General features: G+C 39.1%; 1 protein-coding gene across 2 annotated transcripts; it reads right to left on the minus strand.

Moving 5' to 3' along the window:
• Window positions 1-683: 683 nt before the first annotated feature.
• On the minus strand, window positions 684-7,156 carry LOC110141478 (stromelysin-1-like). Of its 2 annotated transcripts, XM_020900369.2 has the most exons (10): window positions 6,891-7,156; window positions 5,881-6,125; window positions 5,636-5,784; window positions 5,369-5,494; window positions 4,790-4,954; window positions 4,461-4,605; window positions 3,432-3,565; window positions 2,853-3,012; window positions 2,021-2,124; window positions 684-1,093 (listed from the first exon to the last, which is right to left on the minus strand). In XM_020900369.2, exons 1-10 carry the CDS (start codon window positions 6,993-6,995, stop codon window positions 993-995), a joined length of 1,434 nt encoding a protein of 477 aa, XP_020756028.2. In that variant the 5' UTR covers window positions 6,996-7,156; the 3' UTR covers window positions 684-992. The 2 variants fall into 2 exon arrangements, with proteins under 2 accessions (XP_020756028.2, XP_070328983.1); XM_070472882.1 differs by lacking the exon at window positions 6,891-7,156 and having other exon boundaries at window positions 5,881-6,112.
• Window positions 7,157-18,044: the final 10,888 nt, after the last annotated feature.

Below are 18,044 nucleotides of genomic sequence, written 5' to 3' on the forward strand. Positions count from 1 at the left end.
CTCCCATGCCCACAGCCTAGCACAATACCTGAAACATGGAATACTGTTAATAAATTATTCTCAAATGAGTTAATAAGTTATAGCATGAATGAGCTCTTATGTGTAGCCGATACTGTGCTACATGTATTACTTAGGAGTGGCAAACCGGTTTTAGGACAAGCATTTGTCCATGGGCGCTTACGGGGACATGGACAGATATAAAATGAGGGTATATACAAAATACAGGGGGGTATTTTCATGGGTGAATAGAGGCGATCTGAGCACAACTATTTACTTGGGCAGGGAAAGGAACTCCATTGATGGAATATATAAGTAAAAGGAGAAGATAAAGAACAGGTTTATTTCCCCACCAGAAAAAAATAGGTGTAAACTAGGTGATTTGCTTTAATTATAGGATTCTGCTTCACAACTCTTTTCAGAGCCTGCCCTGTACAGTGACAACTCCCCTAGATCTTTCTCCTTAGGTGTGTCAGGAACACACACGATGCCTGGTTGGTGGAAATAGCATCCCTTTGGTAGGGCACCTGGGGAGGGGAAATGGCAGATTGTTTGCAGTTCTGGTTGAGCCCATTCTGAGGCCCCAGCCGTGGAGACCCTGATCCTGTACTTCCAGTCCACTGATCAGTCCACAATACACCCAAGATCATGAGGAAAGTGCATTCACTGAAACAACCAACACGATAAAGGAGCTGACAGATTCTCTTTATTAAATAATAAGCAAATAGTCTATATACAGTCGCTTGCCTATTGCAGAGTGCTAACCCTGTTCCCTGTTCCCATGGGACGCTGATGCAGTGACCAGAGTACAAATGCACAGCCCATTTGAATGCCCTCTGATACGTGAGGCTAGTGGGCAAGACACACAGCTCACACTCTCGGTCTCCGTCACTGCACACACAGGAGAACACGAGTCACTTCAGTTCACGGAGACTTAGGTGAAGAGTTATCAGGTTAACGTAAAATGCCCATGTTGTGCCTTCTAAACATCTCTCCTAACAGTTCAACCAGCTGTTACTCTTCAACACATGTGTCACTTTCTTTGCATTTGGGTCAAATTCAAACTGCGAAGATCCACTGAAGAAATAGTAAAATCCTGCAAATGCAGACAGGGGAAATAATGAGATAGTTTTCTTCAAGTAGATAAATTTGGCAACACACAAGACTCAGAATAACAGATACCTAAAAGTAGAAAGTGTTAATAGAGATTAACTATGTGCCAGGAACTATGATAAGCATTTTGCATGACTCTTATTTTCATTTCTTTCTGTAAAAATCCTATGAGGCACATATATCTAACTCCATTTTACACATGAGGAAGTTGAGATTCAGACAAATTTAGATGCCTGCCCAAGGTCACTCAACAAGGAAAGGATGGGAACAGCACCCACTCCAGCTCCTTCTGACAACAGAACCAGGCTCTGGGTTATTAGGTTATTCTGCTTGAAATCAGATAAAATGCTCTGCATCTTCAGAAACTGTGTATCTTTATGCTTTTCCTTCCGAATACTCCTCCTCCCCTTTCCTGACAAAGAAGCCTGAATCTTTGGCCTCAGAGAATCTCAGGGACTCTTTCAGACCCAGATGATCCTTTATGACTCTGCCATCCTGGTGTTCAGGTTACCTTTCAACAAAGATCATCTATCCCTCCACCCTTCTATCCCTGAGGGGGAAAAAAAAATCTTTTTTTTTTTTTTAAACTTTGGGCTGATAGAAAGTTAAATATTGGCAACTGACTGACTACTCAGGAAAGACAGATAAACTCTCTATGGGAATTAGCAGTGGGATGGAGAAGCCAGCTGGTCAGTGTTGAATTTGGCCACACCACTTGAGGGGGTTCTTATACAGCTTATTCTATGAGGTAATCATACAACTGATATGAAATTTGTAAGCTGAAATTTAGGGTTGGGAGGAGAAACCTGGTTAAAGAAAACTGTTATTAAATACTTCAACTTTCCTCTTTCTTCTGGTACCATAGAATGTTTCAAGTGCCCCGCTGCCAACAAAAGGAGTGTCCTCTTACCAAATACTGGAAAAACAGCATCCACCTCTGGTTCAACCCCTGGAAAATCTTCCACTATTTGCTTGGGAAAACCTGGTTCCATGGATTGTCTCTTCTCATCAAATCTGCCCCAAGTAAAAGAAACAAAACTCAGCACTGCACAGAGGCCGTGTTATCAAAACCGGTGAATCATTTCAGGGTTAACGTGGAATTCTAGTCAACTTTCCAAGATTTGCAAATAAATGTCAGACATGTTTAGTGCTACAGAAATGTGTGACTTTAATGGTACAAACCTGGCTCTTAAAACTATCTCTCTACCAGAAACAGGCAACATCTTGATCTAGCAGATGCTGTTTGCTACCATGTTTCTTAGGTCTGGACAGAAAGAATCTTAATCATCCTTCTATCACAAAGATGCGAACACAAAGTGAATTCAGTCATTCATTTCAAACACAAATTTTGAGTTTCCTATCATATATGGTCCATATATGTTGTCACTGGGGCTTCCCAGATGATTCAGCAGTGAAGAATCCTCCTACCAATTCAGGAGACACAAGGTTCGATCCCTGGGTCAGGAAGATCCCTTGGAGGTGGAAATGGCAACCCACTCCAGTATTCTTGCCTGGGAAATCATGCACAGGGGGGCCTGGCGGGCTATAGTCCATGGGGTCGCAAAGGGTTGAGCATGACCGGGGGGCTGAACGCACACGCAGGGACTCCCCGCAGCTGTCTAGAGCCCCGCCGCTCCCCCCGTGGGGGACAAAGGTCTAAGAGGAAGGCAGGCGACTTCCTTAGAGAAAGAAGATAATTTCCCTAACTAGGATCATACAAAGTCATTATGAGCAAGTCTTACCTCCAGTATTTGTCCTCTACAAAGAAGTATGTTTTCTTCTTGTCCTTGTCAGAAAAGACTGCGTCTATTTTCCTTACTGTTGAAGGAAGGCCCAGGGTATGGATGCCTCTTGGGTAACCTGCTTGCATCTCATTTCCTCTGATGGCCCAGAACTGATTTCCTGTTTTTATGGGAAACAAAACCCAATCACATTGAATCCGTAACAAGGAAGTCTTTGGTTTTGGAAATACTTCTTAGCACCTTTGATTTTCATAGTAGAAAAAAAAGCCAGAATTTTAGATTTAGCAGCCTCAAATAGACATTAAACAAAACCTTGTAGGTTGAATGAATGAACACAGAGGGAATGAACACAGTTGTAAATTCCAAATGAGGGAATTTACAACTGGGCTATTTCTATTCTTGTGTTCATCTCATCATCTATAAAATGTAAGTAAAATAATGCCAGTCTCAATTACAGCTTTGTTACCTTTAAGCAATAAAGCAGACAAAATTTGTTGTAGAAAAAATTAAAGTCTTAATCAATTTTCCAGTGAGAAGCTTTATTTCAGCAAGTTAAAGAAATTGTTACATAATAATTACCTTTAAAAATGAAAACCGTGTCTTTGCTAGTAACTTCATATGCGGCATCTATGCCTGAAGGAAGAGATGGCCAGAATGAAGAGATCAAATGAAATTCAGGTTCAAATGTCCTGAAGGATTTCCGCCAAAAATGTCTGAAATACATGCAAAAAGAAATGAAAATTGGAAAAAGTCTTTCACCTTTTGGCATATTTCCCTCACTCTCCTTCCTCACCCATTTTCCTCCATTCCCACACCCTCTAGGATCAATGACAGACAGAAATCAGGTATGCTGCCGTTAAGGAAAAATCTTTCATTTTTTTCCCCAGAAGACTGCACTGGACCTATTGGCATAGGATTCCAGAATAATGTCTCTGTGGAAGGGAAGTTATCCTATAATGCAAAGTAATCAATTGATTATAAGCTTTAAACACCTACAATTAATGCAAAACAGTATATATATTACACCATCATTTATATTTTCAAAAAGAAAGGGAGATGTGTATGTAGCTGCACGTACATGTAAGTATATTTTTATATATACACAGAATAATTCTGGAAGGCTATTTAAGCACTCATCACTACGGATGGAGATAGGGAGAACTGAGAAACTGAATCAGTGATGTGATGATGACTTCTTTTAACTTTCTTTCCACTTGTGCGGTTTTATCATGTGCATATTTATCCAGCAGTGACTAAATTAACTGATTAAATGTAATAGTGTCCTGGCATCATTTTTAAAGGAAATAAAGAAAAAATTCAGATTCTAAAGTTTTACTTGTGACTTTTCAAAAGTGACCATTACTTATTAGTATTTGGGAATGACAGTTACAGGATGAAAATCAAGTCATCCTAAGTCTTTGAAAATGAACTTGACAGTTTTAGGAAAATGTGGAAAGTGGAGCGTCAGAATAATTTCAAGTCTCAGAGCAAAATTGTTTTGTTTTAAATGTTTAAAAATCTCTATCAAGTTTCCATTTGTTTTCCTCTCTAAGCATTGTATTGATACATCAGAAGAATAGATGGGAATGTAAAGCTTTCTGGACTGACCTGCCTTTAAAGAACAGGATTTCTCCCCTCAGTGTGCTGATTGCATCGAAGGACAAGGCAGGATCACATGCGGCTGGGGTCCCGGCTTCAGGAGGCACCGATTCCGTGGGCACCGCGGGGTCATTAGGGGAAACTGGGGGAGACCCTAAAGAGGACAGAGGTGAGGATGCAAACATCAGCAGGATATGATGCTTCTATCACTGTACATGCTTTCCACACGTTCTCAAAGTGCCTCAAGTTAAATTACAAATGCTTTATGCAGCATTTGGAAGCTTTCCTGAAGACCATCATTGCAAAGCTACCACGTCTAATTTTCCAGCATCACTCACCGTACAGGAACTGAATGCCGTTGACATCATCTTGAGAAAGGCGGAACCGAGAGAGGTCTGTGAGCGGGTCGTAGACTGGGTACATCAAAGCTTCACGGTGGGTTGAGTGTTGGAGGCCCAGGGAATGGCCAAGTTCATGGGCAGCAACAAGGAATAAATTGATCCCTATTTAAGAAATCATAGATAACAGTTACTTATTCCTTAAATACACGTACATAATACAGGTCAGCTGTGTATTATGTTCATTTGGTCAGCTATTATACTCGTTTATTTCCTGGAACCACACAGTACCTTTGTTGCCCCCTCGCCATTTTTTTTTTTTTTTTTTGGTTAATTGGTCAATTGACTGATTACTCTTAATGGAAAGTCAAGTGTTTTTCAAGGCTCATTCTTGAAATCAGTCTTTGAGACAAAGTATCCAGCCATTTCTAATTACTCCCATCTCCAGTCTGCCTCTGCTGATTCTTGTTCCACTGGGAATCTGTTACACTCCATTTCCTCAATATTCTCAGTTATTAAGATTTCTCCAAGTTAAAACAAAAATCTCACCAAAATCATTCTGAGAGATGTATCACTAACCTGATGTATCCTTTGTCCATTGTTCATCATCATCAAAGTGAGCATCTCCATAAAACCCTGATCCAGGTGGATACGCATGAGCCAAAACTTTTCCAGGTCCATCGAAAGGCAAAAAGTCCCCATGTTCTAAGAGAGAGAAAAAAATTTATTGGATGATCAATAATTAGGATCTCTTTGGAATCTTTTCTAATGAAACAACACTAGATAAAATTTTGTGTGGGTTTTTTCCCCCTTGTTTCTGTTTTGTTTCGTTTTTTTTTTTTTTACCTCTAACTGCAAATATGATCATTATGTCAGCTTCTCCTTCATAAATCCTGGAGAATGTAAGTGGAGTCACCTCCTCCCAGACTGTCAGAGCTTTTTCAATGGCAGAATCAACAGCATCTCTAGGTAAATCCTTTGTGTAATTCACAATTCTGTATGAAAAATAATAATAATAAAGATACTATTTCTCCTGTGATAGTAATTTATAAAATCTCAATAGTATGTCAAAATCTCTTTGGACCCATTACCTATAGGTGAGGTGAGTTTTCCTCCACTTGGGCGTACCAGGAAAGGTGCTGAAGGAGCCGACATCAGGAATCCCACATCGGGGCTTGCGTATCACCTCCAGAGTGTCAGAGTCCAGCTTTCCTGTCACCTCCAACCCCAGAAACTTCTGCATCTCTTGAATCTTTTTAACTACTGGACTACTGTCCTTTCTTCTAACAAACTGTTTCGTATCCTTTCCAAGATTGTAGTAGTTTTCTAGATATTGCTAATGGAAAATAAGTATAGTTTTAGGTCATTCTTATGATTTTTAGTAGTTTACAGTAAATTTGTGCAGTTGCTCATTTAATCTGTTTGAAATAGTCTTCTACCTTCCTGAAATAAAAGTCAATGTCATGTTTAATTCTTCAGTTACAGACCCTTCTTCACTTTTGCTTTATCTTTGTAACAGAATAATCTCTGCAGCTTATTTTACTACCAGAGCAATGAAAATTGCCATGAACTGGAAAATCAAGGTAAGTATCTAGGGAACTTAAAGGAGATAAACAAAATCAAACTTCTTTGTGTATATTTGTCTATCTCAGCTAATTTATTTAATTTTCCACTTTATGCCTCTCATAAGGAGCTGGCTTAAGAAAAAAACTTAGAAAAATCTGTGTCTAAACATGACAGCAGCAATAAAAATATCCAGCTAACCTTATATTGGATTAAAATACCTACAGAAGTTTCAAAATAAGACACATTTCGTACACTCTCCGCTTGTTATTCATGTATCTTAAACAATGCTGCTACTAAGGTGGTTTTGATCTTAGGAAAACACCTACTATCTCTGGCTTTTGTTCCTTCCAATATAAAAAGAGAAGCCCAGATGAGTGATACTGAGACCCTTTCCATGTGCAACACTATATAACTCTGCCCTTGAACTTCGTACATAGTAAGTTCCAACAATTCTGTGTGAGTTTTATAAATAGAAAGCAGAGAGAGTTTGCCCACTGGGCCATCAGGGGATGTGAGGACCGTCTCCCTTAATTACCTGGACAAGCTCCATGCTGTCTTCCTTGTCCCTTGCAGCTCTGTCCAGAGGATAGGCTGAGCACACTGTCACACATAGCAACAGCAGAATCGGAAGATTTCTCATTTCCACTGACTTTTCTCAGCTCGATGTTGTCTTAATGGCTTGCTCTCTGTCTATCTTCTCCTAGGTCCACGGTCTAGAGTCCGATTTTTATAAGGTGACAGTGTTTGTTTAGATCACCCACAATTTGACTCATGATTGCTTTCTTCCAAACAGCAACAGGACCATTTCCAAAAATTCTGAATCCAGAGTATGATGATACAACCTACTTTACTAATTTCTCCCAACGTTTCCAATTTTGCAAGTCAAAAGAGTGATTAATCTCCAGGAAATGCTTCCTGTCTTGGTAAGAAGAAAACTGGGGCATTTTTTTTTTTTTTTAATTCTGGAAAAAAATGACTGGTATTTACTAGACAGTTTACATTTGTGGGTTTGAAAGAAGAAGTAAGTTAACCTGGTAAAAAGTCAGAATTCTGTAGAACTTTTACATGCAGTTTTAAGAAAAATGTATTTAAAATCAAATGTGATAAGAGGTAAGTAAACACAAAGCTGAACATATATAGCCAGAGTCTATACTGTTAAATTCTGTAAAAACAGAAGATATACACTCTAGAATAAAATTGAAAGGGAAATTCACTTTTTGAGCCTTTGATCTGAAATACCTAAATCTGATTCAAACTTCGATTTAAAAGCAGGCAGTTAGTCCAGGTAGGACTCTATCTGATAACTTTTCACTTTTGTCTTCCTATTTATCATGTTTCTCCATGACTAATCAGACAGGCTAGCACATGATCCTTGCTACCTCCAACTGATATAAACATTCCTCTAGCTATTCACTTGTTTTTCAAGTGTCACAGTTTTAAATGTTTCAGACTAAACAAATTAAGATTGTAGATTTGAAGATAACATTTAGAGGAAAAATATAGAAAAAAGTGACCAAATTAGCTGGGAAGGATGAAAGAAGGGAAAAAAGAGTATAATCTACCAGAGGAGATGATCACTGGTAACTAATTTTATAAGAAGTAAAGAAATTGTACAAGAATTATGAAGAAGGAAATATATTTGCTTGAGAGAAAGCCTAGGATAAAGCCACAAATAAGTGAAGACTGAAATGTTTGGATATAGAGAAAAATCCAGGAACAGGATAAACAACCATACAGACTCAAGAAAGTTTTGCATCTCTGAAAAAATGGCAAAGGGTTAACTTTTTATTGAAGTAAAAAGATGTGAACGTGAGTAGTGAAAAATGAAGTTGTGGGAAGATAGGTTGGAGCTTCTTTGTGGAATGTCTAATTAGTGACTAAGATGCTTATTTATTTTATTTTAGATGTTTACTTGATTTTGTTGTTGATGGAAATCCATGTTTCTACAAAATACTTTCAATTAAGTTTTTTAAATTTCAATAAAATTTTTTATTTTTACTGTAGAAAATTTAAAATACATAAAAATGTAGAGGAAATTAAATTATTTATGGTCAAGCTACTAGTAGAAAAATACTATTAGCACTTTACAGTACTTTTTTCTGATTTTTAATAATTGTGTATTCTGTTTTATATCATGCTCATTTGTGGACATTTTATAAAATTTTATCTATTTTTTCTGTGAATTTGAATGTCATCAGCCAAAAGGAAGTACTAATAAGGTGAAGTATTTCTTCTTCACCTTGTAAAAATAAAACATGTTGCTTACAGGATTTTTAAAATGTACATTTTCCATGGTTGAAATCAGATCATATATATTATTTTTCATGTCTAATTTCTATAGAAACATTCAAACATATTGGTTGAAAGGTGAACTAGAGCAGAAAAGGAAGTTGGGAACAGATAATATCTGCAAGTGGGGTGACTATCTTTTTCATTTATAGAAGCCTAAGGACTCAGATCACTCAACAAGAATAGTAAATGGTTAAAATCTGTCTTTCAAATTCCTTGGAAATGACAAAGACTTTTATGTGGCTTCAGGCAACTCGATTTTAGAGAAGGAAGGAGAGCATTTTGTAATATGCTTAGTGTAACAGTTTAATTGTGCACATAAAAAATAAAAATTTGGGGGGTACTCCAATAGGATGTGTATTTAATCTGATTATAGGATACAAAATACTGCTTGCGAAGCACTTTTTCTCGTATGATGATTAGAGAGGAAGCGGAAGGCAGGCAGGTGTGAAAAGCAGCATGGTGCAAGTATAACCCCATACTGCCAAATCTACCGGACAAGTCACCTTTCAGCTGGAAAACTGAAAACAAACTGAGAAACAACAACTCTGTTGCACACTTTAGAGCCGGACCTATGCATTCTGGAATTGTCCGTTTGGGGTCAGTTGGCAATTGTATGTCTTTATGTAACTTTCCAAAGTGGTTCAGGAGAAATTTAATAATTCTAGCAAGTCTGAGTGTCTCTGTTGGTAACTTGTCCTATGGAAGGTATCTTGGATGGGAATGAAAATCTAAGGTCACAATTTCTTTTCTCTCATCCAAAATCAACATACCTCCAATAGAGATGTGGTTTCAATGTTTTCTAGTTCATTGAAAAATAAATGTTCTGGTCCCTGATCAGACATTTGAGGGAAAAAAAAAAATCTTTCCAGTTCTTTAAAATGACTGCAAGTTCCTGAAGTTTTATAAGATAAACATAGATAAGCCTCCAAATCTTTTTTCTAATTAAGCTTCTCTGACCCTATAAATAGTGGAAAAGTATATTCTAAAACAGTTCTGTATATTCTAAAGCCATCTTGTTTTCAATGTTATAACTTTTCCCCTTTCATTTTATGTGCCATACGTAGTGACGCTCATTGCAGCACTATTTACGGTAGCCGTGACTTGGAAACAATGTAACTGTCCGATGACAGATGAACAGATAAAGATGTGGCACATGCATACGATGGAGTATTACTCAGCCATAAAAAGGAATGCAGTTGCATCATTCGTAGGGATACAGATGGACCTAGTCTGTCATACAGAGTAATGTAAGTCAGAAAGAGAAAAGTAAATATGATATATTAATGTAGATCTATGGAGTCTAGAAAGATGGCACAGATGAACCTACATCCAGGGCAGGAATAGAGACATAGACATAGGAAATGGACATGTGGGAGTAGGTGGATGGGGAGGGGGGGCCAAACTGGGAGATTAGGATTGACATATATGCACTACACGTGTGAAATAGAGAGCTAGTGGGAACCTACTGTGTAACACTGGAAGCTCAGCCCAGCACTCTTTCGTGGGATAGATAGGGTGGTAGCTGAGAGGTCTCAGAGGGAGGGAATATATGTAAGCATACAGTTGATTCACTTTACTGTACAGCAGAAAGTAACACAACATTGTAAAGCAATTATGAAGTGAAGTGATCATTGCTCAGTCATGTCTGATTCTTTGAGAGCCCCCTGCCAGGCTCCTCTGTCCGTGGAATTCTCCAAGCCAGAATACTGGAGTGGGTTGCCATTCCCTTTTCCAGGGGATCCTCCTGACCCAGGGATCGAACTTGGTCTCCTGCATTGAAGGCAGATTCTTTACCATCTGAGCCACCAGGGGAGTCCCAAAGCAATTTACTCCAATAAATAAATAAATAAACAAATAAATAAAAGTTCATTGTGGAGAAACGAAAAAGCTTGGAAACATTACTTCTTTGGCTACTAATAAGGGTCTTCAATTTTTTTATAAAAGTATTATATATACACATATATATGTATAATTTTTAAATTATATGTATTTTTGTGTTTTACATTTAGACCTCTGATTCATTTTGAGTTAATTTTTGTAAAGAGTGTAAAACTGTCTCCATTCATTCTTTTCCATGTGCATGTCCAGTTGTCTCAGCACCATTAGTTGAAGATACTACCCCAGCTCCATTGTGTTTCCTTGATCTTTTGTCAAAGATCTATTGATCACACTTATGTGGATCTATATTTGGGTTCTCTATTCCTTTCCATTGATCTATTCTTGTACCCATACCACACTGATTTGGTTACTGTCGCTCACTGTTCTCTTTCAACACTATGTTGGCTATTCTGGATCTTCTGCCTCTCCATACAAACTTTACCATTAGTTTGTTGAAAGCGAAAGTTGCCCAGTCGTGTCCGACTCTTTGTGACCCCAAGATCTATACAGTCCATGGAATTCTCCAGGCCCGAATACTGGAGTGGGTAGCCTTTCCCTTCTCCAGGGGATCTTCCCACTCAGGGATTGAACATGGGTCTCCTGAATTGCAGGCAGATTCTTTACCAACTGAGCTATCAGGGAAACCCTTAGTTTGTTGAGATCCACAACGCAACTTGCTGGTATTTTGACTGAGGCCAGTTGTCTTCTTAGACTGAAAATTTTCCCACATAATGTTTCTGCCAGGTAAGTGAGAACACTCTTCTAAGAGATTTATCTGATAGCAGTGATGAGCTGGACTAGCAGGAGAAGAAGGTAAACTGACTGGCTTATAGGGGCTATTATAATCTAAGTGAGTCGTTGGGAGAACCAGAGGACTGCACATAGAAGTCCCATATAAGCAAAGAGGTGATACAGACAGAAAAGGGACAGGAAGGATAAAAAAAATAAGAAGAAGGCATCAGTTCCATTCAGTCACTCAGTCATGTCCGACTCTTTGCGACGCCATGGACTGCAGCACGCCAGGCCTCCCTGTCCATCACCAACTCCCAGAGTTTACTCAAACTCACGTCCATCAAGTCGGTGATGCCATCCAACAATCTCATCCTCTGTCATCCCCTTCTCCTCCCACCTTCAATCTTTCCCAGCCTCAGGGTCTTTTCCAATGAGTCAGTTCTTCCCATTAGGTGGCCAAAGTATTGGAGTTTCAGCTTCAGCGTCACTCCTTCCAATGAACATTCAGGACTGATTTCCTTTAGAATGGACTGGTTGGATCTCCTTGCAGTCCAAGGGACACTCAAGAGTCTCCTCCAACAACACAATTCAAAAGCATCAATTCTTTGGTGCTCAGCTTTCTTTATAATCCAATTCTCACATCCATACATGAGTGCTGGAAGAATCATAGCTTTGACTAGATGGACCTTTGTTGGCAAAGTAATATCTGTGCTTCTTAATATGCTGGCTAGGTTGGTCATACTTTTCTTCCAAGGAGCAAGTGTCTTTTAATTTCAAGGCTGCAGTCACCATCTGCAGTTATTTTGGAGCCCAAGAAAATAAAATCTCTCACTGTTTCCACTGTTTCCCCATCTATTTGCCATGAGGTGATGGGACCAGATGCCATGATCTTAGTTTTCTGAATGTTGAGTTTTAAGCCAACTTTTTCATTTTCCTTTTTCACTTTCATTAAGAGACTCTTTAGTTCTTCTTCACTTTCTGCCATAAGGGTGATGTCATCTGTGTATCTGAGATCATTGATATTTCTCTCAGCAATCTTGATTCCAGCTTGTGCTTCATCCAGCCTGGCATTTTGCATGATGTACTCTGCATATAAGTTAAATAAACGGGGTGACAATATACAGCCTTGATGTACTCCTTTCTTCCCCAATTTGGAACCAGTCCATTGTTCATGTCCAGTTCTAACTGTTGTTTCTTGACCTGCATACAGAATTCTCAGGAGGCAGGTAAGATGGTCTGGTATTCCCATCTCTTAAAGAATTTTCCGCCTCTTGAACAAGATATGGCATGCCATTAATCTTGTAAAATGGGAAGAACTGAGATTACTGGTCTATAGTTAAGGGCTTCCCGGGCTCAGATGATAAAGAATCTGCCTGCAATGCGGGAGACTCAGGTTTGATCCCTGGGTTGAGGAGATTCCCCTGGAGAGGAAAACAGCAACTCACTCCAGTACTCTTGCTTGCAGAATTCCATGGATGAAGGAGTCTGGCACGCTAGAGTCCATGGGGTTGCATAGAGTCGGCCATAACTGAATGACTATCACTTTCACTTTTCACAGTTAAGATTGATTCACAGTTCCTTTCTTTGTGACTTGACAGGTCTGTTCCTAGTATGGAAAAAAGCAAAGATTAAATGAGACCAAGCAACGGCTATTTATTCAGCTCTTGCTATAGAGCAAAGTCAGCCACTGAAATTCTTATTTTGGCAGACAAACTCAAAGCAGAGATACACATGGAAAACATTATGGTGGGGGAAAGGGAAGTTTTCACATGTATCTTGATTGGAAACTGTTGATATGGGGACACTGTAGCTGGACTAACTAGAAGTGGGCATCCTGTGCTACTGGTTAGGAGGTACATATTTGAATTTTTCTGATTGATCCAAGTTGGAAACAAGACCAAAATGAGAGAGGCTGTCAGTTCTCAGCAAATGTTGGACATTTTGGATTGTCACAAAAGGTACCTTTTAGCCTCCTAGATTGTCACTAGAGATATTAGTCTAGCTTCCTGCACTTACAAGCTGCTTTCCTGGGTTGTTTATTGCATATAAAGGGATTGGTTTCCTGGGCAGATTGCTACAGATAATGGGTCAAAGTTCTGTTTTTATGTGTAGTTTAATCATTGTCTGTTTGTCCGTTCAGTTTCTCACTGAAAAAGTTGTCTCTACTCTGTGCCTTATGCACCTCTGTAAAAGAAGAAAAGTTGGAGTATTTACCCTTGGCTGAATTACTTTTTCTTTTGTTATCCATATATTATTTACTTAAATTCTGGAATTTATAAGTGTTACATTCTGTGGCTTAGGTCAGATATCTGTAACCAGTAATACTCATTGCCCTGACAAAGCCATGTAATGATCCTGGGCAATGCTTTGCCATGGCTGAGACAGCTCATCTTCTGATGAGTCATGATTTGTAAATGTTGACACATTTTTGGATGGATCACATTATGTAAGAAGGCCAGAGTATAATTGTATTGTGGTAATAGCTAAAGTAGAGTTGACAATGTACCAAAGCATGGCTAACTCACATAAATCTACAGAGCTAGTGGCAGGGTGCCAGCTTACTCACCATTAAAATCATACCATTAGAGGAAAGGAATAAAGGTTCTCAACTTCCAATATTTTATATGCTTTTAGGAAATTAACGCCTATTACTTTTGTTGGAGTGTATAATACACTCTTCACTTTTTAAAAAAGATATGGTCTTGCTCCTTTGATTGGAAGATGTTCCTCTGCCCTCTCATTTTGCCTCATTTTTTGTGTTGTATTTGTATTAGGTATGCCAGCCGCATTTCCAGATATTGGAAAAGTGGCGTCACGGGGCTCAGCAACATGCTCCCCTCTGGTTACCAGAGCCACGTACTGTGGAAACGCCCCCTTCTCCTGTGGTCGGGCAGCAACAGTGGGCACGCTGGAGGCAGGGCTGGCGCAGATGGCGGCTGGGTCTTCTTGTGCAGCGAGTGTGGGCCTGCTGGAGGTGGACTCATGTCTCTTTGGGGCTAGCTGCACAGGCTGGGTCTGCGGGCCCTCTGGGCTAGTGTCAGCTCACTGGTAGGGAGGGGCAAAATAGACATTTTTACTGCTATTTTAAGAATGAAGAAAACAGGGCAGAGAGAAAGTAAACAATTTGTTTGGTATGACAGAGCCAGTAAATGAATATTACAATTCTGAGAACTGTTTCACCCAAACTTAAGCTCTTTCTACTTTGCCACTTTGATTCTATTGACTGATAATCTTTCAACTAAGAAGGAGCATGATCTGATATTATTTGGCTCAATAATTAGGGGCAAGATAAAATAGTTAATAAATTATTAACAACAACAAGAATCTTACTCCTGGAATCTGTAGTTTTTTTGGAGCAGTGAAACTGGCAAGAAAATATCTTGAAGGAGATGTGAATATAAGTGAAGTTTGGGGTTTGAGAAGTTTTTCCACTTTTTCTCTAAATTCATGACCTGGAACAAAATGTTCCCATTTTATAAGTGCATAAAATATTATTTTCAAAGAAAGGAAAGATTATGAAATGTGTTTTGAGCCACAAAGGTACTGAATTGTGTGTTTATGGTCAGAACTTCAGAGATGGTTTTTTTGATGAGCACTTACGAATTCATGGCTAGCAAGATTTTTGATGGTAATTTTCTGGAATTGGAATATTGACCAGCCTTGGTGAGTAAGAATACTTAGGATTTTTGAATCCTAGTAAAATACATTCAGAGCTTGCAGACATTTGTCCTAACTGGGCAGCACACGTGGAAGATAATTGACAGGAAAGACTGGCCTTAGAAAGAGGAGAGGGAATTCAGAAGGTAAGAAATTCATGAGAGGCACCTCCAAATTGAAGACCACCAGACATATGCTGGGACAAGAGGCAGATCCAGGTTTCAGTTTTCAAGAATGTGAACATTTGAGAAAGAAAAACTTTGGAAAGGGTTAAGTCCAGGCTAAGATGATGTTAAAAAGCAAATGAAATGCAGAGATTGAATTTAATTTGAAGACACTACAAACTCTTGTCTCTGTATGTTTTATAGGTTTGATTGAACAACAGTTGCATCATTTCTGCTACCTAATGTGTATGTGAATTTGAACAAACATTTTAACTTTTCTGAACCTCACTTTTTCATCTGTGAGATCAGGATACTGATACATAGCTTGTAATGTGGATATAAAGATTCAGTTCAGTTCAGTTGCTCGTCATGTCTAACTCTTTCCAACCCCATGGACTGTAGCACGCCAGGCTTCCCTGTCCATCACCAACTCCCAGAGTTTACTCAAACTCATGTCCATCAAGTCAGTGATGCCATTCAACCATCTCATCCTCTGTCGTCCCCTTCTCTTCCTGCCTTCAATTTTTCCCAGCATCAGGGTATTTTCCAATGAGTCAGTTCTTCCCATCAGGTGGCCAAAGTATTGGAGTTTCAGCTTCAGCGTCACTCCTTCCAATGAACATTCAGGACTGATTTCCTTTAGAATGGACTGGTTGGATCTCCTTGCAGTCCAAGGGACTCTCAAGAGTCTCCTCCAACAACACAATTCAAAAGCATCAATTCTTCGGTGCTCAGCTTTCTTTATAGTCCAACTCTCACATTCATACATGACTACTGGAAAAACCCATAGCTTTGACTAGATGGACCTTTGTTGGCAAAGTAATGTCTCTATTTTTTAATATGCTGGCTAGGTTGGTCATAACTTTCCTTCCAAGGAGCAAATATCTTTTAATTTCATGGCTGCAGTCACCATCTGCAATGATTTTGGAGCCCAAAAAAATAAGTCTTTCACTGTTTCCACTATTTCCCCATCTATTTGCCATGAAGTGATGGGACCGGATGCCAAGATCTTAGTTTTCTGAATGTTGAGTTTTAAGCAAACTTCTTCATTTTCCTTTTTCACTTTCATTAAGAGACTTTAGTTCTTCTCTTTCTTCCATAAGGGTGGTGTCATCTGCATATCTGAGGTTATTGATATATCTCCTGGCAATCTTGATTCCAACTTGTGCTTCATCTAGCCCAGAATTTTGCATGATGTACTCTGCATAGAATTAAATAATCAGGGTGACAATATATATCCTTGATGTACTCTTTTCTTTCCCAATTTGTAATCAGTCTGTTGTTCCATGTCCAGTTCTAACTATTGATTCTTGACCTGCATACAGATATCTCAGGAGGCAGGTAAGGTGGTGTGGTATTCCCATCTCCTGAAGAATTTTCCACAGTTTGTTGTGATCCACACAGTCAAAGGCTTTGGCATAGTCAGTAAAGCAGAAATAGATGTTTTTCTGGAACTCTCTTGTTTTGTGATGATCCAACGGATGTTGGCAATTTGATATCTGGTTCCTCTGCCTTTTCTAAATCCAGCTTGAATATTTGGAAGTTTATGGTTCACATTCTGTTGAGGCCTCACTTGGAGAATTTGGGGCATTACTTTGCTAGGGTGTGAAATGAGTGCAGTTTTGTAGTGGTTTCAATATTCTTTGGCCTTTTCCTTCTTTGGGATTGGAATGAAAAGAAATCCTTTCCAGTCCTATGGCCACTGCTGAGTTTTCCAAATGTGCTGGCATATTGAGTGCAGCACTTTAACAGCATCATTTTTTTAGGATATGAAATAGCTCAGCTGGAATTCCATCACCTCCTCTAGCTTTGTTCATAGTGATGCTTCCTAAGGCCCAGCTGACTTCACACTCCAGAGTATCTGGCTCTAGGTGAGTGATCACACCATCGTGGTTATCTGGGTCATGATGATCTTTTTTGCACAGTTCTTCTGTGTATTCTTGCCACCTCTTCTTAATATCTTCTGCTTTTGTTAGGTCCATACCATTTCTGTCCTTTATTGTGCCCATCTTTGCATGAAATATTCCCTTAGTATATCTAATCTTCTTGAAGAGATCTCTAGTCTTCCCCATTCTATTGTTTTCCCCTATTTCTTTGTATTGATCACTGCAGAAGGCTTTCTTATCTCTCCTTGCTATTCTTTGCAACTCTGCATTCAAATAGGTATATCTTTCCTTTTCTCCTTTGCCTTTAGTTTCCCTTCTTTTCTCAGCATTTGTAAGACCTCCTCCTGAGTTGAAATAGGCTTGACCATTTCTTAGATCTTGAGTATATCAAGCAATGGTGTGAAAATACATAGGAAACTACGAGCATTCCACAAACCCATGAGTTATTAGTTAGAATTTTAACATATGTGCAATCCAGAGAGAGAGAATGTGTGTTAAGGCAGTGGAGAAACCCGACGTGAGCTGTGATGAAAAGTTTACTGAAATGGGAAGTTCCCATTTCCTTCCTTCTTCTCTCCAGGCTTGAGGTCATACACTGGAGGTGCTCCTTGGGGTTGTTTGTAGTCTGGAGAATGCTGTCTAGTTTTGAGACCAAGGGTTCAGGTGACTTTAGGCAAGTGACCAAAACAAATATAACTTTTTCCTGTTTCTGGTTGCCTTATCTCTTTTTCACCCCTTTGTACGGTAATAGACATTGTATTTAATACTGAAAGTGAAAAGAAAGAAAGTGAAAGTGAAGTCGCTCAGTCGTGTCTGACTCTTTGCCAGCCTGTGGACTGTAGCCTAGCAGGCTCCTCCATCCATGGGATTCTCCAGGCAAGAGTACTGGAGTGGGTTGCCATTTCCTTCTCCAGGGGATCTTCCCAACCCAGGGATTGAACCCAGGTCTCCCACATTGCAGGCAGATGTTTTACCATCTGAGCCACCAGGGAAATCCAACTATTATTTAATAGTAAGTCCAAAATTATTTTCAAAACACATATTCTGTTTTTCAAGAAAAAAGTTCTTAAAAACCAAATA

The sequence above is a fragment of the Odocoileus virginianus genome, chromosome 10 (genome assembly GCF_023699985.2).
Source record: "Odocoileus virginianus isolate 20LAN1187 ecotype Illinois chromosome 10, Ovbor_1.2, whole genome shotgun sequence".
NCBI lineage: Eukaryota > Metazoa > Chordata > Mammalia > Artiodactyla > Cervidae > Odocoileus > Odocoileus virginianus.